Here is an 11003-nt window from a genome sequence, read left to right on the forward strand (position 1 = left end):
GAAAAGCATGTGCTCATCAGAAACAGAGCTGGGCAATGCCAAGGGCTTCCAGACAACAGCTGTGTGCACAGCTGCTCATCCTCCCAACTTCCCTGATGAACCAGCACTCCTGTGTTGGGTAGGGGATGTTTTACTCAGAAAAGCTAGAGTGAGCAATTTGAACAGTAGTGAGAAGCAGAGGCCAGGCAAAGAGAAGAAAATAGGGAGATCATGAGGCCTCCCTGGATAGTAATGCTATGAAAATGACCTTAACGTTCAGAGTTACAAATGTGTGACCCTGAAATTGTCAAAATACCCCAGCCTGATATCTTATGTGGTTTATACCCTTGTTTCCGGAGAGCATGCTAGCTACTAAAAAAATCAAAGTCCCATGTGATCCCCAGAAAAGTATGGTCCTCACCCCAATAGACCTTTTTTTTTACTTCTTTTTTTTATTGAAAAAAAAATCTGCCTCCTCCCAGCCTCCCATTTCCCTCCCCCTCCTCCCGCCATTCTCCCCCTTCCCCTACTCCTCTCCCCCTCCCTCTCCAGTCTGAAGAGCAGTCAGGGTTCCCTGCCCTGTGGAAAGTCCAAGGTCCTTCCCCCTCCATCCAGGTCTAGGAAGGTAGCATCCAAACTGGCTAGGCTCCCACAAAGCCAGAACATGAAGTAGGATCAAAACCCAGTGCCATTGTCCTTGGATTCTCATCCTCCTAGATATGGGAAGTAGACAAGATTCCCGGGCAAAAAATTGGGATCTTGGGGGTGGTGTGGGATGGGGATAAGAGGAGATGGGGAGAGAAAAGTGAGAAGGGGAGGATGGGGGAAGTTGGGGAAATGGGATGGTTGGGATAAAGGAAGGGTGGATATGGGAGCAGGTTCATTCAGTTTTTACCGCCTCTTCCTCCATTCCTATGGATTTGATTTCTCTGAAAATTTGGGTGTGGATAGGTAGTTTTCTCCTCTTACAGAATCCATGGCTAAGGGCAGAGTTGAGAGTTTCAAGAAAATACCTGTGACAGAAAAATATGTATATGATATGTGTGTGTATTAAAACACTCAAGAACATTTGTAATGATAATTCTTTACGCAGAACATTATGCTTGTGTGAGCACCAGAGAAGGTAGTAAGTAGTTACAACATATGATAGATTTTTTTTCTGTTTTTAATCAAGAAACACTATTAAGGGAAATTTTGCTGTCATGTGCTTAATTTAAAAACATGGAGTTTTGTGATATTCTTAAAGACTTTAAATTTTATTGTGCCCTCTGTCTTCATGATGCCTCCCAATACCCATTGTCTTAAATGAGTTGCTTCCTTTATGATATATTTAGAATGCTATCTATGTCCTGTCTTTGACAGAACTTAGAAACACCCACTTGTTCTGTTTCCTGCAGAGTATGTGTTGGCAGTGTTCATGTCTTAGAAATGGGAAATATTACGAGCCCATAACAATAGCATTAGAACTGCAAGTAGAACAGTTACAGTTGTCCTTAGGCCAGTGCATTAGTTCAAAGATATTCAGGTGTCTCCTTTAAAATGTGCCTGGGTATGGAGGCATGGCTTAGCAACTACCAGGTTGGCCAGTTGAGTTCTACCCACAGGACTAACATGGTGGAAGGAGAAAAATGACATCCTCAAGTTGTTCTCAGACTCCTGCACCTGCACCAAGATCTGCAAGTTCACATGCACACAAACACACACTCTCTTGATGAAAAACAAAACAAAGCTTCTCAAATTTAGCTAAAAATCCTTTTGTTCTGGTTACTTTTGTCTGTAATTTGCAACTTTTCTGCTCATCCCTCCAATAAAATTACATGTACATTTGAAAATAAAGTCAGCTAATTTTAAGTTATTTCTTTGTAAAAATATGGTAAATATTCATGTGTTTATCTTAGTTTGGGGTTTATGATATTAATAAATTACTGTTTATCTTCCATAATTTAATTCACACTTCAAACATATGTGAAGTTTTTATGACTGGCTTTAAATTCTTAGGACAGCTATTGCATATAAGATGCTGAGATGTTACAAAAGAGCATTTGTTTTAGAGCAGCTTATCACCATGTCATATCTGATACAACTCTAGTGATTCATGACTTCAAACTGACATCGCTATGCTCACATCATGGCCTTTAGTCCATCCGAGTTTCTGTGCATTGATGGAAGTTCATGTAGATGGCTCTCACATGGAACAGGAAGTGACCTCCCATCTGCTCAAGGAAAGTGTGTCCCAGGACTGTACCCACAGCGGCTCAGTGGGTGATAACTGCTCATTGGATGCACATCAAGGCCAAGCAAGTTAGCCTTGGTGAACTCTCAAGTCATCTGCCACACCCTGGCATCAAATTAGACATAGGAGAAAACCTAGTTATCAAGGAAGAGAAAGTGTACTCTGCCCAGTGTGGGTGTGGAATGAAAGAACTACTCTATGAGCAATGGTTTATGACTTTTTATTCACGTTAGAGATAAACATCAGAGCATGTAAGGTGCCATCCTCCTCCAGCCATATTAAGATGTTGACCGCCTCTGAATGTCCCCATGTTTGTGTAGAAGGAGCTGTAGGCTGCTTTCCTGCCACCCAGCTCCTGGCTGCCTGGCTAGCTTATGCCCCAAAATAACAACACACAAACTATATTCTTTTAAACACTGCTTGGCCCATTAGTTCTAGCCTCTTAATGGCTAATTCTCACATCTTGCCTTAACCCATGTTTAGTAATCTGTGTAGCACCAGTCTTACTGGGAAAGATTCAACATGTCTGACCTGGCGGCTTACTTCTTCGCGTCTACCGGGGAGAGGGGAACATGACATCTGAGCTCACTTCATCTTCCTCCCAGCATTCTGTTCTGTTTACTCCACTCACCTATGTTCTAACCTATCAGGGCCAAGCAGTTTCTTTATTAATTAACCAATGACCTTCCTCCATCATCCTTGGTGAATCCTTGTAGTAAGAGACTATGCGTTTGTTTCCTGGCCACTCAGACCCAAATAATCACACTATATTAATTACAACACTGTTTGGCCAATAGCTTATACATTTTTCTAGCTAACTCTTACATCTTAAATTAACCCATTTCTATTCATCTGTGTATCACCACTAGACTGTGCCTTACCGGTGCTGGCATGTTACTCCTTCAGCAGCTACATGGTGTCTGCCTGACTTCGCCTACTTTCTCTCTTTAATCTCTGTTCAGATTTCCCCTCTGGCTTTACTCTACCAAACCATAGGCCAAACAGCTTCTTTAATTACCAATGGTAATAAAATATATTTATAGCATACAGAAGGCAATCCCTCCTGAGATTCTATCTGAGGCAAGAACTTTAAAGAAGGCTGCTTCCTGCTCTGATGCCTTTTGAAGGTTTGGAAAGGACACACCTCCTCCTGCTTTGACTTAAGTCTGTGTGTACATATTTTGGTGAGCATTCACGTGCCCTCTGTGAAGTGGCTTTAGTTTGTGTCTTACCCGTTCTACTGTAAAATGTGGCACTGGGCCTTCTTCCCACAGAGCCTCCAAATTAGAACCTTTTTTGCATTGGAAATCTTATTTCACACAATTTTCTTCTTGTATTCTTTACTCCCCACTTGTTATCAAGTCCAACCCCATCTCTGCCTTGAGATCCTTCCATGGAGCTTCTTGTTGGTTCCTTCTAGTCGCCAGCTATTCTTTAGGTTTTTCATGGCTTTATGTATTCCATGCTCCTCCTGTCCACCACCCATAGGTGGCAATGAGCCTCTGCCACATTTGTGTGGTCAGCCTGCGTGAAAGCTACGCTTCTCAAAGCAGAGTATATAGAACAGGAGTTTCATCTATTAGACTCTAGAAATTTCAGAAGAGAGACACTTTTGAACATAATTTTAATAAAATATTTGTCTGACTTTACTCCAGTTTTGAAAGTAGGTTTGCTATACACATTCCACAAATCCTTATATTTTTTTCATCTGTAGATCAGATCTCTTGATGAACAATCCAGAATCGGCAAGATATCCAAGCAGTGGTCGGGGTGTGTGAAAGAGGCCTTCACAGACTCAGATAACTTTGGGATCCAGTTCCCTCTTGACCTTGATGTGAAGATGAAGGCTGTGACCCTCGGAGCGTGTTTCCTCCTAGTAAGTCTGTCCCTGCTAATCCTTGGCAGAATTGTTCCATAATTGTAAGCATGAATTCTGATTGATCTTTAACAATGCTCAGACCAAAGGGGTGATCCTTTTCTCAGATTGCCTCTTCAGACTGACTCCCTCAGACTGCACTGTTTCTCAAACTGCATTGCTCCGCAGATTGCATTGATCTCCTGTTTCCACCTCCCTAGTTCTGGGATTAAAGGTGTGGGATCAAGCCAGGCGGTGGTGGCGCACGCCTTTAATCCCAGCACTCGGGAGGCAGAGGCAGGCTGATCTCTGTGAGTTCGAGACCAGCCTGGTCTACAGAGCTAGTTCCAGGACAGGCTCCAAAGCCACAGAGAAACCCTGTCTCGAAAAAACCAAAAAAATAAAAAATAAAAAAATAAAGGTGTGGGATCCCACATTTGTATGAGCTCTGTTTCTCTTTAAGACTGGATCAATTTTGTCTTGCCCAGGTTGGCCTTGAACTAACATATCTGTCTGTCCCCCAATTCTTGAGATTAAAGGTGTGTGCCACCACCACTTCATGGCCTCTAGTGGCTTAGCTCTGCACTCTGATCACCAGAGTGTTTTATTTGTTAAAACACAAACAAGATATCATCATACATAATGATTGGGCAGATTGTGTATCCACAGTGATGTTATTACACTAATGGGTTTCATATGCGATTCTGATTTGTTATAGCTTTTTAATTGCATGTAATCCTGAAATCCAGATGTGGATGACTACTTTCTCTCTGAGGAGACTATACCTTGTCATAAGACAAAACACAAATTTTATTATTCAGGGATTCTTGTCTTTCAGGATTTTTTTCTTAATAAAACATAAAATTAGAGATTAGGGGAAGTGTTAAATCTGTACTTAATTAGAGAATGTCTAATTAAAATGTAAATTTTGTCCAATCATTAAATTATCATGTAATATATAACCATAAATTATAAAAAAGTCATATATCTAGTCATGCCTTTAACTTCAATTTCTAGAGTATTCCTGGATTGATAAGAAAAATTAATTTATATATTTATATGCACAGATATCTTGGCAGTTTAAATAAATCAAAAATTCATGATCAGTAGTTTCATAGTACCCACGTGGATTCCCATATGCAGCCAAGATTGACCATTACTGGACGAAAGCAGTAGTCCCCAGCCTTAGCTACCCAGTACAAACACTTAGGAGACTTCAAACTCTCCCTGCCCAGACTGCACCCAACTCTACTAAATTAAACTCTCTGAGGTTTAATCCAAGCTTTTATAGTCTGGGTAGAGTTCCTAGGTGGTTCCACTATGTAGCAAGGTTTGAAGCATGAGGTATCTTAAACATTGGTTTGGAGATGCAATAAGAACAAAACAAGATCCTGTATAGCCCTACACTCTGTTCTTTTAACAAGCAGATACAAAGTAAAATAAAGCTAAAAGAAAACAGGATGTGGTCATAATACCTACTGGGAGTCGTGTTTGGATGTCATTTCAAGGGAAACTATAAAAGCCATTCATGAGAATTCAAGTAAATACAAACAATGACTGGCTATTTGATTGTATGAAGGATTTATTTTGGTGTGTTAGTTAAAAACAATGGTCCATAGCTGTCTCTTGAATAGGAGCTGGCTTAATAAAAGATTTTTGCTTTTAAATAATGTGGCTAGGAGAATGGGGTTACCTATTCTTTACATGGTAAAGGAACAGGTAGACATAGATTGCTCATAGTCGTTATTGAAACAAAATGAGTAGGTGCTGAGATTTTTTTTACAGAACTGTTCTTTGAGTTATGCTTTGTTTTATGCTTGTTTGTTTGCCAAAAGGTTAAATAAAACCGACATTTATGTAAAGAAAGTGTGTGTGTGTGTGTGTGTGTGTGTGTGTGTGTGTTAAGTGTTCTTTACAATGAAAAGGTAAGTTTGGCTTGAATTTTGGGGACTCATTTTAAATCAGAGTCTGTGGATGTGAAAGACCCTTCACGTAGGGAAGACTACAATCTGCAGAGTTTATGTTGATGTGCAACAGGACTGGAAAGGGGAATGACAATTGTTTTCTCTAGAAGAAATATTATTGCTGGAAAAATAAAATTCTGAATGCTATGGCAAAGAAGAGGCTACAATGTAGCGTTGACTTCAAAACCATGGAAAGGAATTTCAAAAGTTTCCACTACAACGTATAATAAATATTTTTTGTTTTATGGCAATATATTTATTAAACTTTATACAATATGCACACACATTGAAACATCACCCATATTCCATAAATATAATCACATTTTTGTATCGATTCAAAGAAAATTGTTTTCAAAATCTTTTAAACATCAGGAAGTTTTCTATAAATATTGAGTAAGTTATTTAAAATTGGATATTGCTTGGTTCGAAGCTAGCAGAATAAAATAGCTGTGAATACAGGTTTGAAGAGAAATATTGAGGGAACTGTGAGGAACAGGTTGAAAAAAGCAACACAGGCGTCATAATATATAAGTGATCAGCAAAAGAGCTGAGTTATTACTGTTGGTGAAATAAAAGAACAGGAAAAATGGGAAAGTAATAAATTCTGTAAGATTTAATAGTTATAGAAAGGAAAGAGTACGGGAAACACTAGGCATATTTACAAGAGAGTTGCTGACCCTCGCCGGAAAGCTTTTCTTAATGAAAAGTCTGCATTCGCTCCAAGTCTAAAGCTGACCAAGCTACTTGAAATATTACATTATTAGAAGGAAACTAGAAAAAGTGAAGGAATGGGCGGGAGGTCATGGGCATTGGTAGCTCTTCCAGAGGACCTGGTTTGAATTCCAGCATCACATGGCAACTGACCACCACCTCTTAGTCCAGTTAAAGAGGATCTGATGCCCTCTTCAGGCCTCCATGGGCACAGAAATGCATAGAAACACAACATTGACAAACATAAACTCATATCATTGATGAAAAAATTGCAACTTAGGAAGAAAGATGGATAGATATTAAGAGAAATATAAAAAGAAATATTTAGAGAAAGTACATGGGAATTTATTAAACTGATACAGACTTGGAAAAATAAATTGAATTATGGAATTTAATTGCTATTGTAATCAGAAGAGAAAGGTCATGCTTATTTATACTTTCCAACATTTATTTATTTACTCATTACATGGATGACATTGCATCATTGGGCATTGATCTTTCTGTACCTATTCTCACTCTTTGTCTCTGAAAAACTCTCTGGTTTTGTTTCTACCTAGGATTACATGTTTTTTGAAGGCTGTGAGTAGGAACAAAACTCAGTAGCATGGTGGGAAGAATGAAGGAAGACAGAGAAGATTTGACATCTACGTGATGAGACCGTGTAAATGAGAAACAGATGGCTTTATTTTTCTTTAATGTGTACAGTTGTGTTTTCTGAATGATAGTTGATTTTCTACATGTTTGAAATAGACATGGGTGCATATCTTTACACACACCTAAAATATTCACTAAATTCACGATAAAAATAAAAATATATATTTAGAAATAACATTTTATGGAAAAGTTGCATCCTAATTGTAGATTATTTTTCATCTTCTGTTAACTTTAAACCTTGCTAGTATTAATTATAAAGATACACTTGATTTTGTCAAATCTTGTTAGTTTATTTCTTACAAGAAACCTGATATTATTTTGAAAATAATAGTTTGAAAACTTTTTGAATGTTACTATTTTTGTTGGCTGGTAAGTATTTCTCAATAAAATAAATGCAAATAAGGAAAAGTAACTTGTGTTTTAGGAAATAACATTAAATGCTCTTTTACAATTTCTATTATAAATTTTCATACTGAGAAGTTCATAACTTGCCAATTTTAAATGCTTTCTCAGTGAACAATGACATGCTTTCCTGCTAAGAAACTCTAACTTTTAGGACTCACTCTCTACTACTTTACTGTTGGTATACTATTTGACATTTATATTCAATTATGTATCAAGAGAACCTATCATGGATATGATCAGTGGACACTTTGATCTTGGCTGTTCTTCAAGTGAGGTTCAGTCTTCCCAGGTGACTCTAGTTTATTTCAAGTTAACCATGACAACTAACCATAACATCAGGGAGTTTTACCAAAATTTGGGGCTGTTCCTATGTTAAAACGCATTACTTGCCTCTTAAGTCTTTGTGCCTGGGTTGTAGGAGGAATGTAGAAAAGTTTTGGGCTAGAAAAAATACAAAAATGCTGTTAGCAGTCTTGAACTGGCCATTGTAGTGACTGTTTCAATGACCAAAAGTCAGTGGAAAATTTGAACTCTTTTTTTTAAATTTTTAAATTAATTTATTTATTTATTAAAGATTTCTGTCTCTTCCCTGCCACCGCCTCCCAATTCCCTCCCCATTCCCCAATTAAGTCCTCCCCCTCAGCCTGAAGAGCAATCAGGGTTCCCTGCCCTGTGGGAAGTCCAAGGAACCCCCACCTCCATCCAGGTCTAGTAAATTGAGCATCCAAACTGCCTAGGCTCCCACAAAGCCAGTACGTGCAGTAGGATCAGAAACCCATAATAAACAAAGGACATTGAGCCTATAATTAGTGATCCTAGAGAAGCTAAATAAGGAGAACCCAAGGAAAACCATATAGGCATCCTCCTGAATATTAACCTTCATCAGGCGATGCAAGGAGACAGAGACAGAGACCCATATTGGAGCACCGGACATAAATCTCAAGGTCCAAATCAGGAGCAGAAGGAGAGAGAGCATGAGCAAGGAACTCAGGACCACAAGGGGTACACCCACACACTGAAAATTTGAACTCTTAAAGCCTAGTTTCATGGAACAACATGGACACTTAAGATCAGGACTGAGGCGTTCATGTTCTATTCTGACGAAGAGCTGGCTTTACTTGAACAGTGTCCAGAGAACTTGAGTTAACCTGAATTCGAAAGTAATGGCCTACCTTATAGGGAAGAGGACATTTCAAGGCAGGGTGCTGAGACTGTTTTACTGTGATTTCTCACCACAAACATTCAGATCTTCTGTGAGTGAAAGCAAGGAGTTCAGTGAGAAGAAACAATGTATAGCTCCATGAGGAAAAGCATCTAAACAGAACTGTGAACAGCAGAAAACACATAACAAAGTGTTTACAATTGTTAAAGACATGAAGATCATCAACAACAACCCTCCTTCTCTGCACCAGGTGACTCAAGGGCAAGAGTCCTCCATCAAAGGCTTGTGAAAATGGAAACTTCAGCAAAGGAGAGCCTGAACTGAGAATATAGCTTGGGAGGATGGGGATGGTCCCCTCTTCTCTCAAGTCACTGTCTTAAGAAAGATTTCTAATGCCAACACAGAGAACTTGATAACGTTGAGTGGGCTTCAAGGAAGCGAAGGGGTGACTATGTTTCCCACTTGTAGCAGAACCTGGCAGTGTCATCCATATATTAATAGTTTTAAAGGCGTGGAAACTAAAAGATTGCAGTATAATGGAAAACAGCTCAGGCTAACCAATGTGGAACAAGTTCAAAGTGATGGGCTGTGTCATGAAGCTTAAAATGTTAAGCTTAAGTTACTAGTGGAAACCCCAGGGTTTTGAAGGTTCTGGGAAAATGGAATGTGTACGGAGCAGGTACATTCTTCAGGTGAAGAATGAAGCCAGGCTAGAGATGCAGAAGGCAGCAGAGGTAGATAACTAGGCCATCCAAGCACTTTGGAATCCAGTTTATTATACCAGAAGCCCCCCAGGTGCCAGGCATGAAGGTTTTAGGATAGGTAATTTGTTTGGTTTTGTTTGGTGTGACTGTTCCTGCTATGACTTTCACTTTTGGAACAGAAATGTTTACTCTGCTACTGTGTGCTGAAAATATGCATCTCCCTTTTGGTTTTATGAGAGCTGAAAGTTAAGAGACTTTAGACTTTTAAAGTATTGAAACTATTAATGACTGGGCTTTTTGCTCTAAGAATGCATGTATTAGGTATTATAACATGGTTATGAATTTATAGAGGTGTGAGGTTGTAGGGTTTGGATTAAACTTAATGTATTTGAATGCCAAGAGCTACCACTATGACGGTTAATGTTAATTGTCAATGTCACAGAATTTAGAATCACTTGGGAAATGGACTTAGTGCGTCTACATGGGATTTTCTTGGCTATGTTAATTGATGTCTAAAGCCTCGTCTTGACTGCGGCAGGACCATGACCTCGTCATGGAAGCCTGCACTGTGGAAATGAGAGAAATGAGCTGAGCACTAGTGCTCTGTTTCTTGTCACACATTCGAGTTAATCTTCAACCTATTTTCCGTGTTCATGTGATTTTAAATGCCCCTATTTCTGCCAAAAAGTCATTTAAAAATTTACCCAAGTTGGAAACCAACTAGATCTGGAACACTAATGCTAAATTCTGTTTCTCTACTAATAAAATGTGATTTTAACTGTGGATTATGGGTTTAGATCATTAACATATTGGATACTTTTTTCTGTCTCACAGGGATAGAGAACAAACAGTGGCACATTTGTGAAATAAAATTTTGTTTAGTTATGGTGCGTGTGTACATGATTGAAGCATTTGCCGCTAGGGAACATTTCAACTTTAGTTACACACTGCTAGAAAAATGAATCCTGTAGGACTAATGCAGAGAAATTTCTTATTGCCTAAACTTTACAGAGTAAGCTGGATCCCAGTTGATTTCTTAATCCTCTCTAGACCCTACTCATATCAGGATGCATTAGACTATGTGGTTTATAAGGAACAGGTATTTATGTCTTACAGCTTTGAAGGCTGAAGGCCATGGTGAAGGACACAGCAGATTCAGCGTCCTGAGAGTCCTCAGTCTCTGTGATCCTATTGTTCCCTTATGGCTGCATTATTCAATGTTGGACAGCCCAGAAGGACAAACGTGGCCTGATTAGTTCCCTGAAGTACTTTCATAGAGATACTAATCCCATTCACAAAAGTAAAGAACACATCACTTAATCTTGTCCTACATATT

The 11003-nt window shown here is 39.0% G+C and overlaps 1 protein-coding gene across 1 annotated transcript in view; it reads left to right on the top strand.

The window, feature by feature from the left end:
* LOC101992072 (phospholipid scramblase 2) overlaps nt 1–8333 on the top strand; it is a 27085-nt gene extending 18752 nt beyond the window's left edge. Inside the window, exons 7-8 of the mRNA XM_005366654.1 lie at nt 3927–4088; nt 7300–8333. Coding sequence (XP_005366711.1) covers nt 3927–4088; nt 7300–7329 — 192 coding nt within the window. The 3' untranslated portion in view covers nt 7330–8333. The remainder of the gene's footprint in view (nt 1–3926; nt 4089–7299) is intronic.
* The last annotated feature ends 2670 nt before the right edge of the window (nt 8334–11003 follow it).

Source organism: Microtus ochrogaster, unplaced genomic scaffold (genome assembly GCF_000317375.1).
Source record: "Microtus ochrogaster isolate Prairie Vole_2 unplaced genomic scaffold, MicOch1.0 UNK12, whole genome shotgun sequence".
In the NCBI taxonomy this organism is placed as follows: Eukaryota; Metazoa; Chordata; class Mammalia; order Rodentia; family Cricetidae; genus Microtus; species Microtus ochrogaster.